The sequence below is a fragment of the Lynx canadensis genome, chromosome D1, assembly GCF_007474595.2.
Source record: "Lynx canadensis isolate LIC74 chromosome D1, mLynCan4.pri.v2, whole genome shotgun sequence".
In the NCBI taxonomy this organism is placed as follows: domain Eukaryota; kingdom Metazoa; phylum Chordata; class Mammalia; order Carnivora; family Felidae; genus Lynx; species Lynx canadensis.
In genome coordinates this window covers 15,675,569-15,699,331 of record NC_044312.2, presented here as the reverse complement: position 1 = coordinate 15,699,331, position 23,763 = coordinate 15,675,569, and the positions used below count along the sequence as shown (strand labels likewise).

The window sequence follows — 23,763 nt, the reverse complement described above, 5'->3', positions numbered from 1 at the left end:
ACGTCACAAAAGGGGATACTTCAGTGGCCAGTCGGTGCCAAAAGGCGCTCAGTATCCTTACTCGCCCAGGCAAATGCAAATTCACACCGCAGTGAGGTAGCTCTCCACGGACACCAGAATGGCTAACATTAAAAAGACTGACAGTGCTAAGTGTTGACGAAGATGTGGAACAGTTGGAGCTCTTATACTTTGTCGTTGGGAGTATCAATTAGCACGGATACTTTGGGAAATGGTTTGGCTGAATCTGCTAATGCTGTATGACTGTTCTATGGTTCTGTGACCCAGGAATTAGCCAAGAGAAATGAGTGGGTGTGTGTCTAGCAAAATATCTGTATGTGAATGGGTGTAGTGACTGCACTCATAATGGCTAAAAACTGGCAAAACCCACCGTCAGTCATTGGTGGAATAGATACATAAATTGTGGTATCTTCATATCATGGAATGTGTTTCAACAATAGACAAGCATAACCTAGTGCTAAGTGTAATGAATCTCATAGACATAATGATGAAAGAAAGAAATGCGACACAAGAGAACATATTCACTATTTCATATATATGAATTTCACAAGGTAAAGTTAATCTATGGTGATACAAGTCAGAATAGGGATTACCACTGGGGGGTGGGGCAGTTATTGGAAGCAGCACGATGGAACCTTCCGGAATATTAGAAAACACATAGATCTTGATTGAAGTGTTGGTTACACGGGGGTACATATGTTGAACATTCATGGAGGGGGGGATACTTTAGATCTGAGTACTTGACTGAATGCGTGTCATGACATCATGACATCAGTTATTTACGAGCACACAAAAAGCCATACCAGAGCACTACGGCATTTCTGCAAGTGTTGCCTTAGGCCACCGTTGACGCATATCCCCAAATACACACAAGCCTCTGTTCTTCCACTTATACCACTTCACGTGTGCACTCGGCACACACACAGCCACACAGGGTCACACACAGGAGCCGCGCCCGCAGGGCTCACATACGAAGTCCATACACCCCCTTTCCTGCAAAGCGAAGGTTTAGGGGAAGCAGTGCGTGCGGGGGCACTGCCAAGGCTCATGCCTCACTCTTGTTCCTCCCAGAAATCTCTCCTCTCTGCTCCGTCTCCAGCTGGTACAGGATCTGGAGTCCTTGGGCTGGGGGAGCGGCGGGCCTGCCTGAGGTCTGGGTCTCCATCCTGGGACCGGTCTGCCCATTGTGCTGAGGTCATGACGGTTCCACTGGCCGGTGGAAGAGTTGCAGGACCCCGAACACTTCCGCCTGGGAGTTTTTCTCATCCCGTTTGGGAGTGACCGGGCTGCTTCTAACCCCTGTGTGGGGGTCCCAGATTAGGTCTGGTGGGGGTGTGTGCGTGTCCCTGGGTGTTTGCCATGGCTGAGCGTGGCAGACATGGTCTTTGGGAGAGGGAGCCCCTTCCTTATCTCCCGGACTCTCTAACCTGCTGGAGGGACGTGCCTGGCTTGGCCCTTCGGTGACGTGGGGCCTTGGGCTGCTGGGGGACGTAGCAGAGACAGCAGGCTGTGGAGTTCGCAGGGGCTGAGTTGGAATATAGGTCCTGCGTCTTATTACGTGTGAGCCTTGGGTGTAAGATGGTTAACCTCTCCGAGCTTCACGTTCACCCTCCTCAAAGTGGGGGAAATGACACCTACTCGGAAATGCTACCATGAGGCTGAAAGTGAGACGTGGAGCGGAAAGGGGCTGGCTCACGCGTGGGAGCTCCCTTCCCTCCTGGGCCCCCTGGCATGTGCTGCAGCACTTTCCCACTGGGCACCCGCTTATTGCCTTTGTGCCCTCAGAATTTTGCACCGGGCTCGTCCCCAGCAAAAGACCGGATCAATGGTTGTTCGAGGGAACTGGACTCTGGGCTCTGTCCGGTGGATGACTCCCAGCCACCTCCCCTCCACCGTCTCCAGGGCCTGGGTGGGGACTATTTCCAGGATACAGATGAGCACAAATCCTGCACCACTGCATTGCTGTGGCCGCAGAGTTGGGTAATAATATCATCAACGGTACTTAATCTACATCTTGGCGTGTAACGCTTCACCAGATTCTTTTGTCTGACTCAGTTCAAGTTCAGGGGTGCAAACGATACCAGCTGTCTGATAACCAGTATGGGTAGTTAAGTGTTCAATTAAATATTTGACCAGGCCCTGCTCTAGGGGCTGTGGATTCAAAGACAAATAAATAAGTACAATAGGACGGGAGAGGTGCCCAGACAGGCCGGGCCGGGCCTGTCCTGCCCTCACCTCTGGGGAATGGGGGAGTAGAGGGTGTTGGGAGGCAGGGGGAGGGCAGGTGTGAACAGATGAAGCCCGAGTGGCAGGTGCCATGCAGAGTGAAGTGGGCCATGGGAGAGCACGCCTGGTGGGTGCTTAGGGCCGGAGGCCTAGGGAAGGGGCCAGGGTGGTTAGGAACTGACTCTCCGGGCTGAGATCTGAATGACAGGGAGGAGCAAGGTTGACACGGGAGGGACAGAAGATCAGCAAGGACAAGAGGAAGGAGAACGAGGGTGGTGGTGGGGAAAGTCACCGTGTGTTTGGAAGAGAAAAGCGGCAGCCGTGGCCAGTGGGTTGGACGCTCTTCGGTCTTGAGTGAGCAGGTAGGAAGGTATTTGCTGAGATACAAGGGCTGCAGGGGGGGGGCAGGTTAGAGGGGTCAAGAACACCCATTTAGTGGCCCTTCCCTGTCCGCTCATTCTTTTTCACTCAGTCTTCCTGTGCTTACATGCCTGCGTTAGTTGAGGTAGGTAGGGCGAGTCTCTTTTGTTTATTATTAATTCAGCAAATATTGACTGTATGCCTTTGACGGGCCCTGAACTGTGCTGGAGGCTGAGACACAGAGGGAACAAAAGAGGCTTACAGTCTGCGCTCTCTTGGTTCCTCGTCTGTGAGTGGAAGTGACCTCAGTGCCCCTTTAGCTGATACGTGTTCGACTGCGGCCCACGGAACAGTGTGGTTGCACAGAAAACATCCCACACCTTTTTGAAAACAGAAAATAAACTAAATCAAAACCACAAGCTTGAATTACAGACTGTGACTAATCGGTAATTATGGCATCCCAGGTGTCTCCTACGATGCCCGGCATAGAGTGGGCGTTTAATCAATATTTGTTGGGCGAAAGACTTAAGGAAAGTATCCTGGTTTCAGGGCTCAGTCCCAGGCCAGCCTTGAAGAAGCTGACGGTGGCATATGCATACAATGGAATATTATACTGCCGTCAAGATGAACCATGGGGCTACAGAATAGTACGGACGGCATTAGTAATTTAACGTTAGAGGAAAAAGCAAATCCCAAAAGATGACACGTAACACAGAATCTTTTTCATGAGGGAGCAAGGAAATGATCAACATGGGGTTGGGGATGGTGCTTACTTTCAAGGGGGCTCCTAGCACATTTCCTGGCCTCGCAAAGATGCATAATCAGTATTTGCTGAATTATTAAACATCAGACTTGCCCACCCACCTGAGCAGGGGAGGGAATGTGTGTGTTGGGGTGGGGTGGGGCGCAGGGGAATCTCATGGTTAGATGCAGCTTTTGTCTGGGGAGGTGGATTTATGGAAGCTTACGTTGTTAGAGCCATCTAATGAGCTGGAGAGTTACAAGGGGGCCCTGCAGGGACCGACAGTGGAAAAAGAAAATGGCATGAATCCAGGATTAGGATTTGTCCTGTGGTGTGCACCTGAGGTTCAAAGAGAAAATAAAAAAGCAGTTGCCTGGCTGTGCTGAGGGGTTAAGGAGACAAACTCCTATCTTCCCATCCTCCTGAACTCTACTCTGACTCTCATGCTGCCCAAGTTCTTCTGTCAAGTGGCCTGCTCTTTGTCTGGCTTTCTGGAAGCTTCTCTGGCACACATCTCGGACACAGTGAGATCAGAGATGCTGGGTTGCTAAACTTCTGGGAAGGGGAGCTGCTGAAGGTCACAAGCATCCGGGGTCATGGGCAGGGAGGTGGGCACACTTAGGTCTAAGAGTGGCAACTGGGGAATGTCCATGCCAATGACCTTCCTGAGGAGGGTGGAGATGGGAGGGGATGCACGGTAGCTGTGTTGCCTTTCAGTCCAGAATCCATCCCGAGCTGGGGCCGAGAGACGAGGGCACCAGGTAAGATTCAGGAGCCTGGCCATCCCCCATCACTGGGTGAGTCCATGCCGTGATCAGAGGGCACAGAGCCGAAAGGGGTTGTGAGGACCATCCCAGGCAACTCCCTCATTTCCAATAACAGGCCAGATGGGGGAGATGCCTAGCCCTGGAGTTGACAGAGGGAAGGAGATTGAGAGGCCACCCAAGACCAACTGTGCTGCCTTCTGCCTTGTGCGAGGTGTCTCAGTTTATCTCCAACTTGAACTCAGCCTCAGACCACAACTGACACAGTCCAAGCCCAGCCCAACCCTAGGAAAGGCACCGGCCTTTCCCGTGTTGTTGGGGCTGCTGGCGGGGCAGGCCTGTCTGCTGTGTTGATTCAGTCTGCTACAGAGCCCTGACTCATGGGTCCAGCCCAACCGGTGTCTGACTTAGGGGTTCATCTGGGAAGGAAGCTCCTGCTGTCTGGATTACAGTGGAAGGGCAGGAATGCCTGGGCCCCCAGAGCCCAGGAGTGCTGGACTGGACAAGGTGGGGGTGGGGAGTGGGGAAGGAGAAGTTAGCAGGTGGGTGTGAGAAGGCAGAAAATCACCTATTGATTGCCTCATTGCTCAGAGAATCACCTTTCCCTGTTTTTCGGTTGGTCACTGGTCACGAAAAGACGTTAATCCAAAACCCAAAGGTTGAGGCAGAACAATTAACTACTGCATTTGGGGATTATTACAGAGCTTACGGTATCTTTCGTAAATGCTGTCCCTTTTTTAAAAAATACTAAAAAAAATTTTTTTTTAAGTTTATTTACTCTTGAGAGAGAAAGAGAGAGAGAGAGAGAGAGAGAGCGAGCATGAGCAGGGGAGCAGCAGAGAGAGAAAGGGAGACACAGAATCTGAAGCAGGCTCCAGGCTCTGAGCTGTCAGCACAGAGCCCGACGCGGGGCTCGAACTCACGAACCGCGAGATCATGACACGAGCCCGAAGCCGGAGGCTTAACCGACTGAGCCACCCAGGCGCCCCTAAAAAATACTTATTTTGAGAGAGAGCACCCCAAGCAGGCTCTGTGCTGTCAGTGCAGAGCCCAACGCAGGGCTCAGTCCCACATACCTGGAGATCGTGACCTGAGCTGAAATGAAAAGTCGGATACGTAACCAACTGAGTCACCCAGGTACCCCAGTGCTGTCCCTTTTAATCTTCAAAACAACTCTGAGAAACTGTCCCCATTTTCCAGAAGAGAAAACCAAGCCCCATGTAGATTAAGTGGCTGCTATAGCCTCAGAGCAAGTAAGTAACCGATCCAGCTCTTGGGGCCAGGGTTTTGGACTCGGTGGACTATTGTTTTCACCCCCACCTCCCCTATCCAGTTGCAGAAACCTATTTCGGGAAGTGACATTAGCTGGCACTGGGTCCTTTCGGTTCTCTACTCCCTGGCACGAAGTTTGGTTGCATATAGTTAGCGTGCAGTTGCCGTGCAGAGGTCACCCCGGCATCTCCTCCGCCCTTCATCGGTTTGAAGGCAAACCCCTGTCTGCTTGGTTCCTGGCTCTGCCGAGTCTTCCAAGAACGAGGGTCAGAAGTCCCCTTATCTGGGGAAGGCGCTGCCTTGCTTGGTGCCGATAGCAGGGACTTCACTGTCCTCAGCGTCCCTTCCTCCCTCTCTTCCGTTAGGTTTGCACATTTCTCCGCTCCTCCTCCTCCCCTCGCTTCCCCTCAGCCCCTGGTGTTGCAGATCTTGGAGAATCCTGATTGGCTTTAGCTCGGCTTTAACCTTCCAGCTCAGAGGTGATGAACCCAGACACCAGGCAGCTCTTGTTTTTAAGTGTGCTGCAGAGACGACCCAGAAGACCGGCCCGGGGAGTAGAAGTTCTCTTCCTGCCTTGTCTTGTGACTCCCTGTGTGGCCTTGGGAACACCCCTCAACCTCTCTGGACCGCAGGGTGATTGGAAACTCTCTTTGAGGGATGGTAAAGCGGGTAAGAGGGTTAATAACCACACGCCGAAACAGGCAGGCGCTCCACCAGCCTAATAATGAGGGGAAGCGGAGGTGACCGCTCGTAGAGGCCGAGGGACCAGAAGGCCTGGCCAGCTCTTTTGTCTGCTCTCCTTGCCAGGCAGCCTGCCCCTGGGCCTTATTTCTCTGTTCCTCTCTGCAGCGCTGACTCTGAGCTTCTTTGTTCTGGAAAGAAGTCCACAGGGGCAGAGCTCGGATGACCGGGGGTGTAGAGGAAGGGAGAGAAGCAGAGGCCCGCGGTGAGGGGCTTTCTGGCCCTGCTCTGGTGTGTGACAATCTCAGGCTCCCATGGGGGCTCCAGCCCCAGCTTCCCACGGTCTCCTGGGGAACACCTAGAGGCTAGAGGCAGGGATGCTGCTGTTGCTAGGTGATGAGATAAACAGGCCTTCTGTGGCTCTAGCAGGTGGCGGCTGTGTTGCTGAGGTCAGGGACACGGCAGCAGGGGCGACCCAGGGGACCAGGTGGGGAGAGTTCTCGGGTGTGCCAGGAGACCCAGAGGTTGCTCTTTGCTCGCAGAGAAGGGCTCGGCCACTGGCTGGCTCAGGGGCTGCTCCGAGGGTGCCTTGCACGATTCCCTGACCCCGAAAACACATCCCGCTCCCGACCTGGCAGCAGGTGGCTGTGAGCTCTCCACCTACAGCAGAGATAGGGCTGTTTGATGCCTTGACCGGGGCTGAGCAAGTACCCTCTGTGTTGGGTGCTTCAGCCATGACAGGTAAGGCGAGGAGTGGGGCCATGAGGGCTGGGCGGTTGTGAGTCACAAGCGGGGGGTATGAGTTTCTGGAGATGGGCCTGGCTGTGACACGGCAGCCCTGAGTGTACGGAAAGTTCTCAGAGATGGAAAATGAGGCCGGCTCTCCAGGACCTTCGGAACTATCCAGACAGGTCCCCACCCCTCCATCCATCCGGGGCCACACACGGGTGGGTAACCAAGCTCTCCCTTGCAGGGGTCTCTGCGAACGTTCTCACTCGCTGTGCCTTGTGCCAGGTGCCCACGGCGGCGCGTTTTCCTTCAGGGCTAACCTCCGCCTCGGCTGCTACCTGAGAAACCGCTGGGCCTTGTTCTAAGCCACATAGGTGCTGACCTGTTGGCAATCGGAGCCGAGCACCTCGACCCCCACGGCGGCACACAATGGCTCCAGGGCGGGGCCTGGGGCAGCCGGGAGGTGTCGGGTGACCTGCCATTATTCTGCTGCCGGCCTGCTGCTCAGCTGCCCTCCTCTGCGGATCAGACCTTGTGTTTAGGCGTAGCTCTTGATTCCAGCTGGGGTTACGGGCGAGGTTGAAGGTAGAGCAGCTCTTCTGGTTTCACAAATGGGGAAACCGAGGCACGGACTCGTCCTGTTGTCTCTCCCCGGGTCACGTGGCAAGACGACGTGACGTGCCAGAGTGAGGTATTAGCACATGCCCGTTGGGTTGAGTTGACCTTGCCTCCAGGTGATGCTATTGTTAACTCTAACGGGTACCAATCCCTCCAAGGTCCTTCTCGTCGTGCAGGGGTGGGGAAGTAGCCCCGTTCTCTGCAGCCTGAGTTCTCCACCATTCTATTTCATTCTACTTACTTTCTGCCCTAGGGTGGCGGGCCAATCCTGCCCCGCCTTCCCTCCCAGGAAGGTCTGTTGGAAAGGAGGACCTTTGCACACCCGAGGGCACTGCCTGGGCAGTGGCTGAAGGGGCCATGAGAGAGCCGTCAGGAGTCAGGCCGCTCAGATCGAAGACGACCCCAGGGGTTTGCCTGATGGGGACTCTTGGAGGTCTGCCTTTAGGTGGTGCTGATGGAGCCTAAAGTTTGGGGGAGGGTTGTTTCCAAACACTGCAATTTACCTGAACTAAAGAGCTGCCATCCCAGGTGGAGTCTGGCGTTTATAAAAGAATCCCGTGAATTTTATACTGCATTTGAAAAATCATGCTCTCTTCTGCTTATACCAAATTGCCCTTTAAGTAATGGGGTGAGAAGAGGGGCTCTGGGGTCATAAAGTCAAACTCTACAATTTACCCGCTCAGCAACCTTGGGCAAATCACTTAACATCTCCCAGACTCCGTTTCTGCCTTTGGAAGTGGGTGTGATAAACCTGTGATGATAAGACCAGAGAGAGAGAGAGAGAGAGAGAGAGAGAGAGAGAGAGAGAGAGAGAGGCTGTGGGAGGGGTTCTACCTGCCAGTGATGACGCGCGTTTTCAAGGTCACAGGAACCCTGTCTGGTCCTCTCATGATTTCACAGACTTCCTCACGGTCGCCCTCGGTTGGTCTTTGCAGTTCGAGGGGTCTCAGCTGCTCTGGGCAGATGGAGGGTTGACCCTGTGTCTGCTCTTCCGAGCTCTGTGTCGGGGGCTCTGGCCTGAGTCCAGTTCTGGCCCTGACCGCTCATGTGCTTCTGACACGTTCGTTTGCTCATCTGTAAAGTGGGTAGAGCGTGATCTGCCTCCTGATGTTGTGGGTGAGGATGAACAAGGTAGTGACCCTGGTGAGATGCTCAGCATAGAGACAAACTTAAATTTAGTGCTTGGGCATTGCCCTCGGCTCCGATTACCTTGGAGGCTTGGGGAGCAGACCTCCACATGGCGTTCAAGGAGGGTGTGCATGGCGGTGCTGTTCAAGGGCAGGACTGAGTGTTCCCCAGGGGCACTGGCTTGGCTGCTGCAGCAAAGAGCCGCCGTCTCCTGGCCAACGTCTGCAGTGACTCCTGGGTCTCTCTTGTGAACTCCGAACTCGTGATCCCGTAAAGAGTGCTGCCGTGGTGTTCCAGTGACTTCTCTGCAGCTAGTGCTTGGTGATTACATAACCGAAGCTCCCTTTTACCACTTTGACCGCCTTTCCTGCCCACTCGGTAACTCAGTGAGGCTTCGTAAGATTTTCCTCTCCCGTCTGCCGTTGGCTACGCAAGTTATTTAGGCACTGGGAGCCACATGTGTGCGTGCGTGCGACAGAGAGATTGATTCTAAGTCGTCTTAATGAGACCCAAATATGCGTAGCCTATAGCGCATTGCCTGGTATACAGTAAGAATGCGATAAATGTCAGTAACAATAAAAATAGCCACAATAAGACTGTTGTATCCATCCAGCGAAGCCCTGTTCTGGGGGCTGGTTATACAGCAGTGAATGAAAAAGGCAAAGTCCTTGTGCCCATGAAGCATATGTTCTGTTACTTCTTATTAGTAATTAATAACTATCACCATAGAACTATTATTGTAGAAGCTAGTAAGGGCTTGGCATAGCCCATGCTAAAAAATCATTAGTTATTAGTGGGAAGAGCCTGGCAGGGGGCCTCACACGTAACAGGTGCTGGGCAGATGGTGGCCATTTCTGTGATTTCACTGGGCCCAGAGGCCTGCCTTCAGGAGGGAATCAATGAATGCAGTGGAGCGCACTGGGTGGCGAGGCGCCAGGGCAGTTAGGTGTCCTGAGATGTCACCTGACCTCTCTATGAACAAAGGGAGGAGGCTTCAGGCCAGAGAAGCAAAGACCTTTGGTAGCACAAACGTGGTCCTTGACCATGTGGAGGGCTGTATCAAGGAAGTGGCCAAAGGGATGCCCAGGATGAATGAGGGGCATTACAGAAAGGAAAGATCTCTCTCTCTCTCTCTCTCTCTCTCCCTCTGTCTCTGTCTCCCCCCTCCCTCTCTGTCTCCCCCCTCCCTCCCTCTCTCCCCCCTCCCTCCCTCTCTCCCCCTCCTCACTCTCTCTCCCTCTCCTCACTCTCTCAGTGAAGGGCAGATCATCTAAGCAACAGAAGGTGTGTGAGTAGAAGCTCATGTAGATGTCCACAGTAGACAGGGCAAGGCCAGACGAGAGCTCTATGGCACCCCTGGGGACTCGATGGAGACCCGTGAGGTTGTTGCAAGAGGAGGGAGGAAGGGCAGGAGTGGGTGGGGGTCTGTTTTCCATGTGGGGGTTCTAGGTTAAATTTTGCTGGGCAACAGGGTCTGAGGCTGAAACAAATTTAGGGAACACGTTGACCAAGAAGACCTCTAAGGTCCTTTCCTGAGGGCCTGTGACTCCAAAGAGCTTGCTTGATGTTAGCCTGCAGCTTCTGTTGCCTCCTCCCACAGAGAAGACTAGTTCAAAGCCTGATTTACTTATAATTTCCTCTCTTTCACTTAGTTTTCTATCCTCAGTGATCTCATGGTAACTTGCGTGTTTATTTCCCAAGCGGCTTTGGGTATGAAGCTTTTTCCTGGTATTCTTGAAAGTCTAAGTTAATTCTGTCCGTTGGTTTCCTTTGCCGTGTGTCCTTTTCCTCCTAGTGACCTTTGGCAGGGTAGTGAGGGATGAAGGTCTCTGGACAGAAAGGACATTGTCTTTCTTCCACTTGGTCACACCAGCTGATACAGTCTTCACTCAATGCACACTTTATATTACAAAGTTGATCAGCTTCTAGGTAGGGAGATACGGGGCTCCCTGGCTCTGCAGTTTCCACTGCAAGTTCAAGTTCGAGGTCTAGTCTCAAGTTCAGGTCTATGGGTTCACATCTGGGAGGAGAAGGAGGGCATTATGAAAAAATCTGAGCACTTGATATTGAAGTCCCAGAGCTTAGAGATCTTGGCGGAGTGACCCTTTCAAGTCATGAGCCTCTTGAGTCTTGGCATTTCTCATCTCTAGAACGAGGATGATGATGTCTCGGCCGGTGTAAGATGCGGGGAGATTCGGGAGGTGAATGTGCTTCTCAGGCTGCACTTGCTGCGTTCAGGTAGGGGTGACACATTCAGCGAGTCCTACTCACCGGGAGAGGTGCTCCCGATGGCCTGGTGGGGTACCCTCCTCCTTGGGGATCAGAGACGTGATCATGAGAGAAGGCCCCCCCGGTGTCAGGGTGAGAGTAGGCTGGGGTGGGGTGCCCTCAGCTGCATCATCGTCTTTGTGTTGATGTCTGTGGGTGACTAAGTGGCCTGTTCTGCCTGGGGTGGGGTCAGCACTCGGCTCTGCCTCTGTTCCATCTGTACGGAACCGAGGGCTTCGCTTGTGTGTGTTCTTCTCTGAACCTTCCGGAGTCTTGCCAGTGCCTGGCACGCAGTTGATGCTTGAGGAACACGCGACGAACGAACGAGTGAATGCGTATTGTAAAGGAGAAATGGAGATCCCAGGAAGTGCCTAACCCTGTGGCGAGCTCAGCCACACCAGCAGGCAGAGGCCAGCCTGACCGATGCGCGGGACACGGCACAACGGGAGACCGCTGCCGCCCTGGGCAGGTGCCGTCTCAGCCTCTCGCCCCCCTCCCTCGAGCGTTCCATTCATCCGCTACCCCGTGCGCGTCCCTGGTTGTGGGTAGGGGAGGGGTGTTGCGGTTTTGAGGCTTGTTTACAGATTTCTCTGCTGTAATCAAGACAGAGCCTCGGGCTGTGAGGTGGAGTCGAGCACGTCGCAGAGGGATTGCCACATTGGTTCTGCTCAGACTCTCTTTCCAGTCCCTGGGGTTTCCAGACAGGCTTGGGCTTGTCTCTCTCCACTTCCACACCCCCTGCCCCCCACGTCTCCCCCCCCCCCCGCCCTGATTGGGATGAAAGCACTTTGGTGACACCCCTGGTAGGTTCTGGCGTCTTTTCCAGTCAGACTTGACTGACTTTGTTATCAGTGTCAGATACATCAGCAGGTTCTGGGAATTCAGTCTTTTGTCACTTACTTGTTATTCACTCGCAAGCATTCATCACATGGCTATTGTGTGTCAGGCCCTGTGTCAGGTTTGGGGCTAAAAGTGGGAAAAACCCAGTCCTCAAGAAGCTCCCAGTTTGGTGGCTTACACGTTTACATGAAAACGTGGCAGCTGAATGCATTTTAGCTTGTGAGGAATTCACCGTCTTGGGGATGGTTGCTTGGGCATTTGAGGGGTGTTATTGGGTAGATGTTTTTAGGTGAGCAAGAAGGAAGCCCCAGGGGGAGCTGCTGGGAAATGTGAAATGCAGATTCTCAGGCCCGAGAGCCTCTGTCTCATGCCATCTCCTGCCATCTCCTGCCAAGTTTGTCCAGAGTTCCTGAGACCCGTTTTTATGTCCCCCTCCCCCCCCATTTTCCCCCTTACTCTTCCCCGCCCGCCGCTTCCCACCCTATCTGCCTGGAGAGAGCCTGTTCATCCTTCAAGTTCCAGTGCAAATACTGTTTCTTCTGGGACAACTTCACAACCACCCTGGAGAGGATTCACTGCCTTCTCTGCTCTAGGGGTCCCTTGTCATCACCTCTGGTATTGGACTTGCCACAGTCTCTTTGGATCTTTGGCTTAAGGAGCTCTCCTTCCTCTGGATTTGGGGAAGCTCCAGGGCAGAACCAGGGCATTGTACCCTTGTGCCCCCCTTGCTGCCTTCAGGGGGCTGGCCAGTTGTAGGGACTGATTAAATGGCTACATGGAGGGAGCTACTTCGGGGGTCACAGCAGCAGCAAGCCCCCCACCCAGGTAGGGAGGGCACTGGGGGAGCAGGCAGGGGCCTTAGCCCTTCTTTGCCGAGCTTGCCCTCTAGGGTCTTTCCAGAGCCCAGGATGGCATCACCAGGGCTGAGTGGTGGGCCCGCCCGTGCTCCTAGACCCCCCACTGCCACAGGCTGGCCCACTGACCTGGCACATTCCTGAGTCCCGGCCAAGCCTAGCAAACTCCTTGGTCTGAACCAGCTGGAAAAGGGGAGAGGGAAGGAAGAACCTGCTTCCTCTAGAGCAGCCAGAGGGCTGGGACTGACCTTGGGTGTTTAACACTCTACTCTGGTGGCTCATGGTCTGGGGCCTCGTGGGCAGTAAGGAGTCAAGACCAGGATGGCCAGTCCCAGGCTCCCCTCCAGGCCTCAGCAGCAGCTGAAATATCAAGGGAAACATTCCCCTCGGGGACAGAGATGGGGCTCAGACCTCTGCCCACTGCTATGAGGTAGTAACTGTGCAGGACTTGTCTGTCCAGGGCGGGGCTGGCAGGGGTGAGAAGAGGCGGGGAGGGGGAAGGAAGGGCTGGGCCCCAGCATGAATTGTTTCATCTTTCCCCAGGGCTGGGCGCTATGGCCCTCCCAGCCTCATTAGAGGGAAATGACTGGGTTATTAGGCACAGGTGGTTTCACGGCTGGCTCAGGGGCCAGAAGCTCTCTGGTCCTACCCGGGACCCCGGCAATGCCACTGCCAGCAACGCCCAGCTCCTTGCCTGGCTGGTGAAGTTCAGTGGGGCCATGCCGCCCACCTGTCACTTCCTGGAAGGGATTCCTCTTTGGCCCCACATCCTTAGGCTTACTAGCCCAATCGTTCCACTAGCCTTCGGCATGCATAGGCGTGGCATGGATAAGATTCCCATTTTACGGAGGAAGAAAATGAGTCTCAGGAAGAGCAAAGTCTCAAGAATTATACGCTAAGAAGGGAGCTGGCCGTTCGACCTTTTGATTCTACAGTTTGTGCTCTGGTTAAGTGCCTTAGAAACTGCCCCCTCCCACGTCACTCCCTCGAGAGGCACTCAGACCGCCTCGGTGTCACCAACAAGCAGCTCACAGCCGCGCAGGCAGGCGGTGCCTCCTTTCTCTCCTGAGAGCCCAGCAGGATGCAGCTTCTAGGCACACAGGCTTGGCTTCTAGGTGCTTCCTTGGATGGGGCTGTGGGAAGCTGGTGCTTCCATCCTGGCTGGATCGCAGAGGAAAGCAGGCAAGCCCTTCCCCTCTCTGATCCTCAGCTACCCCAGCCCTGGGTCTAGACTTTTGCCAGGAGAATGCCACTTGGGGGGCCCCAGCAGGTCACCTCTGTTCCCCTTGGACGGAAAGCTTCCCCTTCCCTCCCCTTTCATTTTTGTGTTGGTTTTTAGGCAACTGCAGCATCTTTGCCAAGAATTAGAGATGGAGAGATTCCCTGAGTTCCACCTCAGACTCGGATATGATCTCTTCCCCTCCCTGTCCTCAGATGTCCTTGAGAGATGGGATTGATTCTCTTTGTCCCAAGACAGTGCAGATGCTCTGGGCGTTCGGAGGAGGAGGAGAGAGGGCAGGGTCTAAAAAGAGGCCAAGTGGATCTCCATAAACACCTTAGATTGTTTTGAGGCAACTGTCCCTTGTTTTCTGTAGGAAGAAAGGGAGTCCATTTCCCCCCGGAGGCGGCAGAGGGCCATCAAAACAGCCCGTTGCCCTTGGAAAAACAGTGCCAACCTCCAGCCAACAGACCAGGAGACCTTGGACAAAAGAGCACGAAGGATTTAGGAGGAGGATCAGGGAGGGGAAGCCTGGCCTCTGTGTCCCGGCATCCTCGGTGCTGGTGCAGGGGCTGCTGGCAGGGAAGGGAGAGGAGGGCAGACGGGCACGGAGACTTGCAAGGGCTGGCATGTGGGGGTGATTCACTGTCCCCTCTTTTTTTTTTTTTTTTTTTTTAACCTGGAAGGTGTTACAAAACTCTCAGGCTGCTTGAAGGGCCCTTTCTGGGGAGACCTGCCCTCCCGCAGGACTCGGAGCAAGGGACCCCCACACTCACCATGCCGGTTCTGCGATCTTCCATATTTCTCTACAGGCCGGAGCTGAGGTCGGCAGCCCGTCGGGAGGAGGACCTCCTGGGATCGGGCCCTGGCTGGTCCGCGGGTCAGAGCCGCCCTGGGCAGCACTGGCCGGAAGAGGCCTAAGTGCAGGGCAGGCGTTGGTCCCGCGTGTCAGGCATCCCTCTCCCCTCAGCACCCCGCTGCCTCCACCGCTGCATTCCAGGAGTGATTTGGGGACTGCTGGCCAGTTGATTAAAACAACCCTACAGGTGAAGTTGCCAAACTGGAATGATTAAGTGTCTTGTAACCTCACACCCATTGTAGGGGCTGGGACACACCTGGAGTCATTCGTGGCCTTTGGCCCCTGAGCAGGTGACACACCTAAGATGTTGCAAAAAGCCTTCCCGCCTGAATGACATCCCCCCCCCCCCCCAGCCGGGTGCTGGCTGGTGGAGATGTCCGGAGGCGTGCGCGCTCACTCCCTCGCGCTCTCTCTCTCCAGGTTGCGTGACTTCTCCATGTGTGGGTGCTTTTGACTGGGGTTGCGGGGAGGTGGAGGAGAGTGGGGCGCTCAGCGGAACTGGCTCGTTGCCACGTGTGGAGCAACAGGATCGGAAAGCCCATGGGGCGGTTTCTACCCCGTCCCTTGTCCCCCCCACCCCCCGCGTGGACCTGGCCCGCGCGGGACTCATGCCCAACGTCCCTGCCAGCATCCCTCCCAAGGGTTTCTCGCCCCGCCTCACCGGTTATTACTTATTTGAATATCTTGGCCTGAGTTGGCCCCTGGCCAGGGGATATACAAGGTGAAACCTTGGCCCACAGAGCCAGGGAGCTGGAAGGAACCGGGGTGACTGTCTTCTCCCATCTCTCCATTTTGTGGGCGAGGAAACGAAATTCCAGAGAGGCGAAGCCACATAGCTCAGATCCCACGGTAAATTAGCGCCCGATTCCGAACAAATCCAGACGCTCAATGCCTCCTGGAGACCAGTCCAGGGTGGACATGTGCCTCGTCCCTTCCAGCGATGGCACGCTTGCCGTCCACGTGCAACCGTGTGAGGGACGTTCTGTGTCGCCAGTGGAGGAAATCCGAGCTCGTGCACAGGAAGTGACTGGCCCCCAAATCACACCGAGGTTTTGGCAGAGTTGGGACTTGAATCTGGTTCCCCGTGTGGACGGGCTGATGGTAGTACAAGTGTCTGAGGCCCTAAGTCCACGGTCTGGGGAAATACGGTGCCTGGATGACTGTAGTGACGTCTGAGCCGGAGGATAGTTTGAACTGATTGTTGGCTCCACTACCGCTGCTCAGTGTGGTGTGGCCTTGGACTTGTCTCTGAGCGGCAGAGACCCAAGGCTGGTCTGGAGGGTCTCTTGGGCCAGTATGGCACCAGCCCTTTTCCCATCTAGGGCAATGGGCCATTCATTCATTCATTCATTCATTGATTTATTATGAGTGTTTTATGCTTTATTTATTTATTTTAAAGGGGTTTTTTAATATTTATTTTTGAGAGAATGAGAGACAGAGAGAGAGAGAGAGAGAGACAGCGAGTGGGGGAGGCACAGAAAGAGATTGGGAGACACAGAATCCCAAGCAGGCTCCAGGCTCTGAGCTGTCAGCACAGAGCCTCACGCGAGGCTCAAACCCACAAACCATGAGATTGTGACCTGAGCTGAAGCTGGACGCTTAACCGACTGAGCCACCCAGGTGCCCCGCTTTATTTATTTATTTTTTTAAAATTTAACAAGTCAGGGGCGCCTGGGTGGCGCAGTCGGTTGAGCGTCCGACTTCAGCCAGGTCACGATCTCGCGGTCCGTGAGTTCGAGCCCCGCGTCAGGCTCTGGGCTGATGGCTCGGAGCCTGGAGCCTGTTTCCGATTCTGTGTCTCCCTCTCTCTCTGCCCCTCCCCTGTTCATGCTCTGTCTCTCTCTGTCCCAAAAATAAGTAAAAAACGTTGAAAAAAAATTAAAAAAAAAATTTAACAAGTCAGCATACAGCGTATAATAATTTCAGGAATAGAATTTAGCAATTGATCACTTACACTTAACACCCAGTACTTGTCCCAACAAGTGTTCCCCTTAATGCCCCATCACCCCTTTAGTCCTTCCCCCCCCATCCCACACCCCGCCAGCAACCATCAGTTTGTTCTCTGTATTTAAGTTTCTTATGTTTTGTCCCCCTCCCTGTTTTTATATTATTTTGGCTTCCCTTACGTTCATCTGTTTTGTATCTTAAATTCCACATGTGAGTGAAATCACATGATATTGTCTTTGATGGATTTTACTGAGCATAATACCCTCTAGTTCCATCCATGTTGTTGCAAATGGCAAGATTTCATTCTTCTTGATCGCCAAGTAATATTCCATTGTATATGTGTACCACATCTTTTTATTCATTCATCAGTCGATGGACATTTGGGTTCTTTCATACTTTGGCTGTTGTCATTAGTGCTGCTTTAAACATTGGGGTGCATGTTAGGGCAGCAGGCTTTAGAATTGGAAGTTTGGAGTGAAGTGGCTATGACCTTAGAACAGGTGGCTTCAAGGGACAGGCTGCAAAGACCTAGGCAGGTGCCTCCCTTTTCAAAAGAACTTCCACAGTCAGATAATGAGGGGCCGATGGGCCATCCTGCACAGGCTTTCCCTGGGCTGGAATCCTCTATATGCCAGTCTAAACATCTGGCCCCAGGTTTTGAATCGCCTTGCCGGGCACTCAGGTGATGAACAGGAAAGAGCGCTGCACAAGAGTGCTGCTGGGTGTGACGTGTTGGAGGGAGGATTATTCAACCCTGGGGCCCAGCTTCCAGGTGGGTCTGGGAGCCCGAGGAGAGACGGGGATGTTGTGATACCTGGGGAAGAGGCTTGCAGAATCTACAGGGGGAGGCACAGAGGCTGGAGTGAGCAGGGAGCCCACACCTCCCAGGGCCCAGGCAGGAGGCTACCACTGGACCCGCCCCCCCCATTCGTCCAGGGGCAGCCTTAGCTCCCCACTCGACCTCTTCTTCCTCCCTCTTTCTTCCTTCCTTCCTTCCCTCCCTCCCTCCCTCCCTCCCTCCCTTCCTTCCTTCCCTCCCTCCCTCCCTCCCTCCCTTCCTTCCCTCTTTCCCTCTTTCTCTCTTGCCTTCCTTCCCTCTTCCTTCATTTTCCCCCAGGACATTTTTACTTGGATATGCAATTTTTAGGACAGTGTATTAATTTGCCAGTTGTTCTGATGGCACATTCGACCTTCGTATCAGCAACCATCCACTCATCCATCCAACAATTATTTTCTGTGGTGGTAAAGAGCACTGTGGTTCGATCTGTAGTTGGAAAAAATACATAGCTTGTACCTTGGGAAGCTCAGCCTGCCCACGCCCTGCACGCCTGCTATGCAAGCAGGAGCTTCTGAGGGCAGCAGGCCTTCCAGATCCTTCCTGCTCCAGGTGTGTCTGTGGAGCCACCAGCATCCGTGCATCACCTGGGAGATTGTTAGAGAGGCAGAACCCCCACCCCCCCTCCCCCTTGCCCCGACAGACCTACGGACTCAGGATCTGTATGACAAGATCCCTGGGAGATTCGTATGTACCTTGAAGTTTCAGAAATGCTGTTTCCGATCTCTTCCCACGCTTGGGAGTGGGTAGAGGCTGTTATTTCTGGAGTGAGCTGAATTTAGAGACTGGAGCTTGCCATCGATGAACCTCTGGGGTTCCTTCCAGCCAGCAGAGACTATGGTCCTTTCCTCTGAGCCCAAGTACTTCGAGCTCGGTTTCAGCGACAGACCCTTCTGTTGGGACCTCTCCCGGGAAGTTCTGTGGACAAGGACGCAGACGGTGGGTATGTGCCAGCAACGGCCCATAGCATCCAAGCCAAGTGGCTCTGAAATGAGGCGGATGGGGGAGGCAGTGTGTGTCTGTGGGGACAGAAGGGACGCCTTGGCTCACCGTGAGGTGTGCAAGTGTGGCTCTCTCTGGATTCGCTAACTTTTGGGAGAGGATTTTCACGGCTAACCAACCCTTCTCCCAGACATGGTTTAGGCCCCAACGCTGTGGAATGAAGCCTCACATGTCTGCACCAAAGAGGAACCGGGGACATCGAGAATCCCTAACTGTGGCTGATCTGTTCGGGTGGGAGCTGACCTTGTCTTGTGGTCCTTGCTGGGATCAATCCCCCTCAGGCTGAGGTAGGGAGTGGGGGCAGACAGGAGTATCTGACAGAACAACAGGTCACGTTTGGTTCAATAAAGCCGCGGAAGTAAAACATCGCTAACATGTAACGCGTTCCTGTGTGCCAGGCTTTTATGCCTGTGTATAGAAATTGCATTACCTTATTCAGACCTCAGGGCCACCCTAGGATGTGGGTGCTTCCGTTACCTCCGTTTTGTAAACAGGGAGGGGGTGCCTGGGTGGCTCAGTCAGAAGTGTCCAACTTCGGCCCAGGTCATGATCTCACAGTTCACAGGTTCAAGCCCCGCATCAGGCCCTGTGCTGACAGCTCAGAGCCTGGACCTGCTTCAGGTTCTGTGTCTTCCTCGCTCTCTGCCCTTCCTGCGCTTGTGCTCTGTTTCGCTCTCAAACATTAAAAAAAATCTTTACAAAGGGGGAAACTGAGGCCCAGAGAGGGCTGTGCCCCAGACTTGTGTCACCTAGGACACCTGGGCCTTTTCCACTTTTTCATGCATGGTTGGGTCCTGCATGAGCCGTGGAGAGGGTCTGCAAGGGCCTCGGCAGTTCTCCAGGGCCCTTGAAAAGCCACTCACGCCCCCGTTGCCCCAGAACTCTGGGCTGTCCGGGGGACAGTTTCCACATTGCCCATGTATTTCAAATTGGTCTCAGAAAAATACCTTGCCATTCGGCCTTCTCCCCACAAATTAGGCAAAGACTGAATTTCCCATTATTGCCGAGTCCAGCCTTTCTTTTCAGGTGTCTCTAGAAGATGCTCTGAACTTTACCCTGGAGCTGCTTGTGGTTGAAAGAAATAGGGAGGCTGATGGGGTGGGCGACATTGCCTTTCATCCTAACTGCTATGCATCTGAGACCATGAACATATAGAACTTGCATGATTTTTTTTTTTTAAGAGCATGGTTAGAAATTAAATTGTATAGATGAAAACTTTACTACATTTGTATTCCCAGCTTGTACACGGAATAATCACCATGCATGGTGTTACATCTTTTTAAAATCTTTTCTTTGTTGAATGTTTGTTTATTTTTGAAGGAGAGAGAGAGAGAGACAGCGAGTGAGCAGGGGAGGAGCAGAGAGAAAGGGAGACACAGAATCCAAGGAGGACTCCAAGATCCTAGCTGTCAGCACAGAGCCCGACCTGGGGCTTGAACCCCCAAAGCGGGAGATCATGACCTGAGCCGAAGCTGGAAGCTTAACCGACTGAGCCACCCAGGAGCCCCTTGTGGGCGTTACATCTTAACTTCAATGGCTCTGTCACTTTCCAGCTATGTCACCTTCAGCACATTATTTAACCCCTCTCTGTCTCACTTTCCAAATCTCTGAAGTGGGTGGCAATAAATAAGCCCTACCTTCTGGGGCGGCTGTGAGGGTTAAGTGACTTAAGGTCGAGAAAGTGCTTACGGCAGGACGCGGCACACAGTAGGTGCCATGGAAATACTGCCGGTGAAGGAAAATGAGGATGATTTCAGTTGTGGGTTGATGAATCGTCACTCTTAGAATGTGTTTTTTGATTACCGTGGGCCCTGTATTCTGTGCACGTCGTTCATTCTTTAAAGCTTCATGAACAGTATGTGTTGGTAACTCACGTTCCAGCCGCATCTTCTGCCAGTTGTGTGGGTGAGGGAGGGACCCTTACCCCTTTTGAGTCTCTTCACGGTCTGCCCTGCAAGGTGGCTAGGAACACGGGGGAGCAACGCGGGTGGGGAACTTGGGGGAGCAACGTGGGTCGGGAGGCTCCGCCCACCCCTGAGCGCAGGCAGGCGAGGTAAGTGACTGGCTTGAGTAAAGGCCTTGTGAATTTCAAGGACCCGGATGTAGATCCCTCCGCCCGCTGGGGGAAGGGCTGGACTGTCCCGCAGCTGCGCCCCCTCTCGGTTCTGAGAGCTTCGCCGGGCTTTGTTCATGCTGTGCTGGGCTCCTTCTCTGGGCTCGTTCTGCACCTCACTGCCTCTGTGAACCGGGCGGAGGCTTCACAGGACAACACCCCCGATTCCCTGTGGCCCAGCTGCTTAAGGGTGCCGTCTAGAAGCCCTGAATCACAACATGATCCAGCTTTGACTTTCTGCAGAGGTACGTTGGCCAAGGCTTGTTCGTGTGATCAGGGCAGGTGCTCCCAGTTCATCCAGGGAGCCGGCTCGTGGCTCATGCGAGATTGGCCCCATAGTTGCAGAGGGTATTCTGGAATGTAGAAACCGTGGACCTAGAAAGGAGGCAGGCAGAGTATCGGTGGTGTCTTACCTGGCATTGTTGAGGGAAACATCACCCGTGTTTCCCGGTACAGAGCTTTGCAGTAACCAAGCTTTTTCTTACACGGCCTTCAAAACCGACCTTGTGCAGTTGATCAGAGAACTGAGGCTCAGAGAAGCGGAGTGACTTGGCCGGGGCCACTGAGACGTCCACCTGGAACTGACCCGTCCCAAACCCCTTCACATGGTACTTTCTTCTTCTGCCTTTTGTTGACAACCGGGCAGGATAGCTTTTTGCTGGGTTGGATAGTGTCCTCTAGGAATTCATGTTCACCCGCATGCTCAGAATGCGACCTTATTGGGAAGCAGGGTCCGCGTAGGTAGATGTTGTTAGTTAAGATTAGGTCCTGTTGGAGAAGGATGGGCCTTGAATGCAACACGATTCATTAGAAGAGACAGGGATGGACATGCACAGAGGAAAGAAGATGTGAAGACGGAGGGATTGGGGGAAGACTGATATGGGGGGGTGGGCAGAGATGGGGAGGTGCAGCCACAGTGGAGGAACACCTGGGGCCACCGGAAGCTGGAGGAGTCAAGGAAGGATCCTGCCCTAGAGGCTTCAGAGGGAGCCTGGCCCTGCCAGCATCTTAATTTCAGACCTCCAGCCTCCAGAACCATGTAACCCTAGGTCTCTATCGATTAGGCCACCTCATTTGTGGGCCTTTGTCACTGTCGCGCCAGGAAAGGAACACAGCGGCAGCTCCCAGGCTTGTGTCTTTTTCTTCTCTGTGTTCTTCCTCTTTCCTCTAGAGTTGCCCTGTGTCCTTGGGGATTATACACACAGGACAGCTAAGTCCTGGCAGCTCGTGTCCTCTGTGGACAGGAGTTTTGATCTTTGACCTAGATTACATGTATTGCAGCAAATTCACTTGTCTACTCCTATTTGGCTCTGGCTTTTTTTTTTGCCCCAGTGTAACTTGTACCACGTCAGCTACACCAAGCATCCTGCATCCGGGTGAGATGATGTCTGCGGGAGGGGGTAGGCAATGTGGCCATTGCACATTGGGGGTGGGCTTTTTTCCTCGCAGCCTGGGACTGGTGGTCTCGGGCTGAGGCTTGGGGCTGCGCTGGCTCTTGCTCTTGGCCTTCAAGTCCAGGCTGGACCGGTACTGGCTGGCTGTTTGTCTGGGGTCCTGGGCTGGTTTCTCCTGAGGTAGGCCTGCTGGGGGGGCGGGGGGGGGGAGGCCCTCCTGGGCGGGGGGGAGGCCCTCCTGGGCGGGGGGGAGGCCCTCCTGGGCGGGGGGGAGGCTCTGAGCTTGCTCACACTGCCACCTGAAGGGAAATATTGAGCAGGGAAGTGACCCCCCTGCCCCCTCCAAGGGCACTTCCTCCACCAAAGCCGTTGAGCCGGATGGTTGGAGATGTTTGAGTCCTGTCCTCTGCCTGTTTCTGTCATCGCCCCTGGACAGCCTTTTTTATGCTGGGACATCTGCTGCTAATCCTTGTGCTGAAGGTGGGCTGGGAGGGAAGGGGGGGCGAGCGAGGGGCGATGGAGATGGGGTGGTGACCAGTTCGAGTCCCAGCTTAGTGCCTTGTACAACAGCCTTAAGTACTTAGGGACCCTGCGCAGCACTTCCTAGGAGGGGCCGCGTGTATCTTTATACCTGCAGCCCCAGTTTGGCACGTGCACGCGAAAGGCGCTGAAACGCTGCTTGGGTAAAAGTAGCTGAAAACACAACTCCTGCCACAGGGGAAGATGATTCCGGCAGCCGCACAGGGCAGAGGAGGGAGGTGGGGAAGAATTGGTCGTAGTAGTTGAGGTGAAAGATGGAGAAAGCCTCAATCACTGCTTGGTCCACAGGGCCAGGGAGGATGGAGAAAAGGAGGAGACCTGTTCTCTCTGGCTTTGCCCTTCGCGTTTTGCCCTGTGCTGCCTGCAGTGGGTGCCGTGGCTGCTGTCGTCCTAAGAGCCTTGCAGGCTCCGTCTTCCGGTTCCCATGATGGCCGCAGAACGGAGGTGACTGGCCTAACAGCCCACAGCCCATACCGGGCGGGCCGGCCTGGGACCCAAGCTGGTGCGGGATGCTGGCGCAGGACCAGAAGGGCCCCCTGGGGGAGGGGTTGGGGGTGGCTGAGGCTTCTGTGTGGCTGCCGGTGTTGATGGGGGTCCATTAACAAGTGAGTTCGTTGGGTTGACCCAGTTGGAAGCAGGAATGCTTTTAGATTGCCTTTGTCCGGGCTTTGGCAGGTCCCCCACTCCGTCATTTAATGATGGCGCTGGTGCCTCTCCCTTGACTGAGTGCATTTGGCCGCAGAGCGATGCTTGGGGGAGAGGTTGCTTGGCTCCTTGAGGCTCCCTGGCCTCCGTGGGGTTGCAGGTGCCGCCACGGTGCCTCCAGTGCTCACTCCCTCGCCCGGGGTCCCTACTTCTCCAAGTAGGCTTCGTGTCTCGCATGGAACGCCAGACTCACGAAGGGAGCAGACTTCATGAGGTTCACCATGCAGACATGGTCCTGGATGTTCCCCACACCATCTCCCTTGGCCCTCATCTTCTCCCTGCCCGTTGCCCTGAACCAAAGTTCTTGAGCCTGGAAGTCTCTGGCCTGGACCATCCCTTGACCTCATTCCTGGCTCTGTGAATCTCTGATTCATCAGACGTGGACTGAGAACCTACAGTGTGCTGGGCACTGGGGACACTCAGATGAAGTGCCTTCCCTGCCTCCACATCTCTTGACCAGGGTGGAGAGGTGGGTGGCGAGTGACTGGGTGGGTGGGGGTGACCTGGCCCAGACCTCGCCCTCTGATCCGCAGGAAGATGCTGTACTGAAAGAACAAACAGAGCCCGAGGTCGGGGCAGCCTCCCCAGAGGAGGTAACATTTGAGTTGAGCTTATGAGGCTGAACAAGGACTTGCTAAGTGAAAGAGTC

The 23,763-nt window shown here is 54.2% G+C and overlaps 1 protein-coding gene across 1 annotated transcript in view; it reads right to left on the bottom strand.

Annotated features, from left to right (window-relative positions):
- Positions 1-23,385, bottom strand: part of TMPRSS4 (transmembrane serine protease 4) — a 41,009-nt gene extending 17,624 nt beyond the window's left edge. Inside the window, exons 1-4 of the mRNA XM_032595057.1 lie at positions 23,264-23,385; positions 22,884-22,945; positions 21,923-22,055; positions 20,429-20,600 (exon numbers count right to left, since the gene is read on the bottom strand). Of these exons, the coding sequence (XP_032450948.1) occupies positions 20,429-20,600; positions 21,923-22,055; positions 22,884-22,945; positions 23,264-23,385 (489 nt within the window). The remainder of the gene's footprint in view (positions 1-20,428; positions 20,601-21,922; positions 22,056-22,883; positions 22,946-23,263) is intronic.
- Between the last annotated feature and the right edge of the window lie 378 nt (positions 23,386-23,763).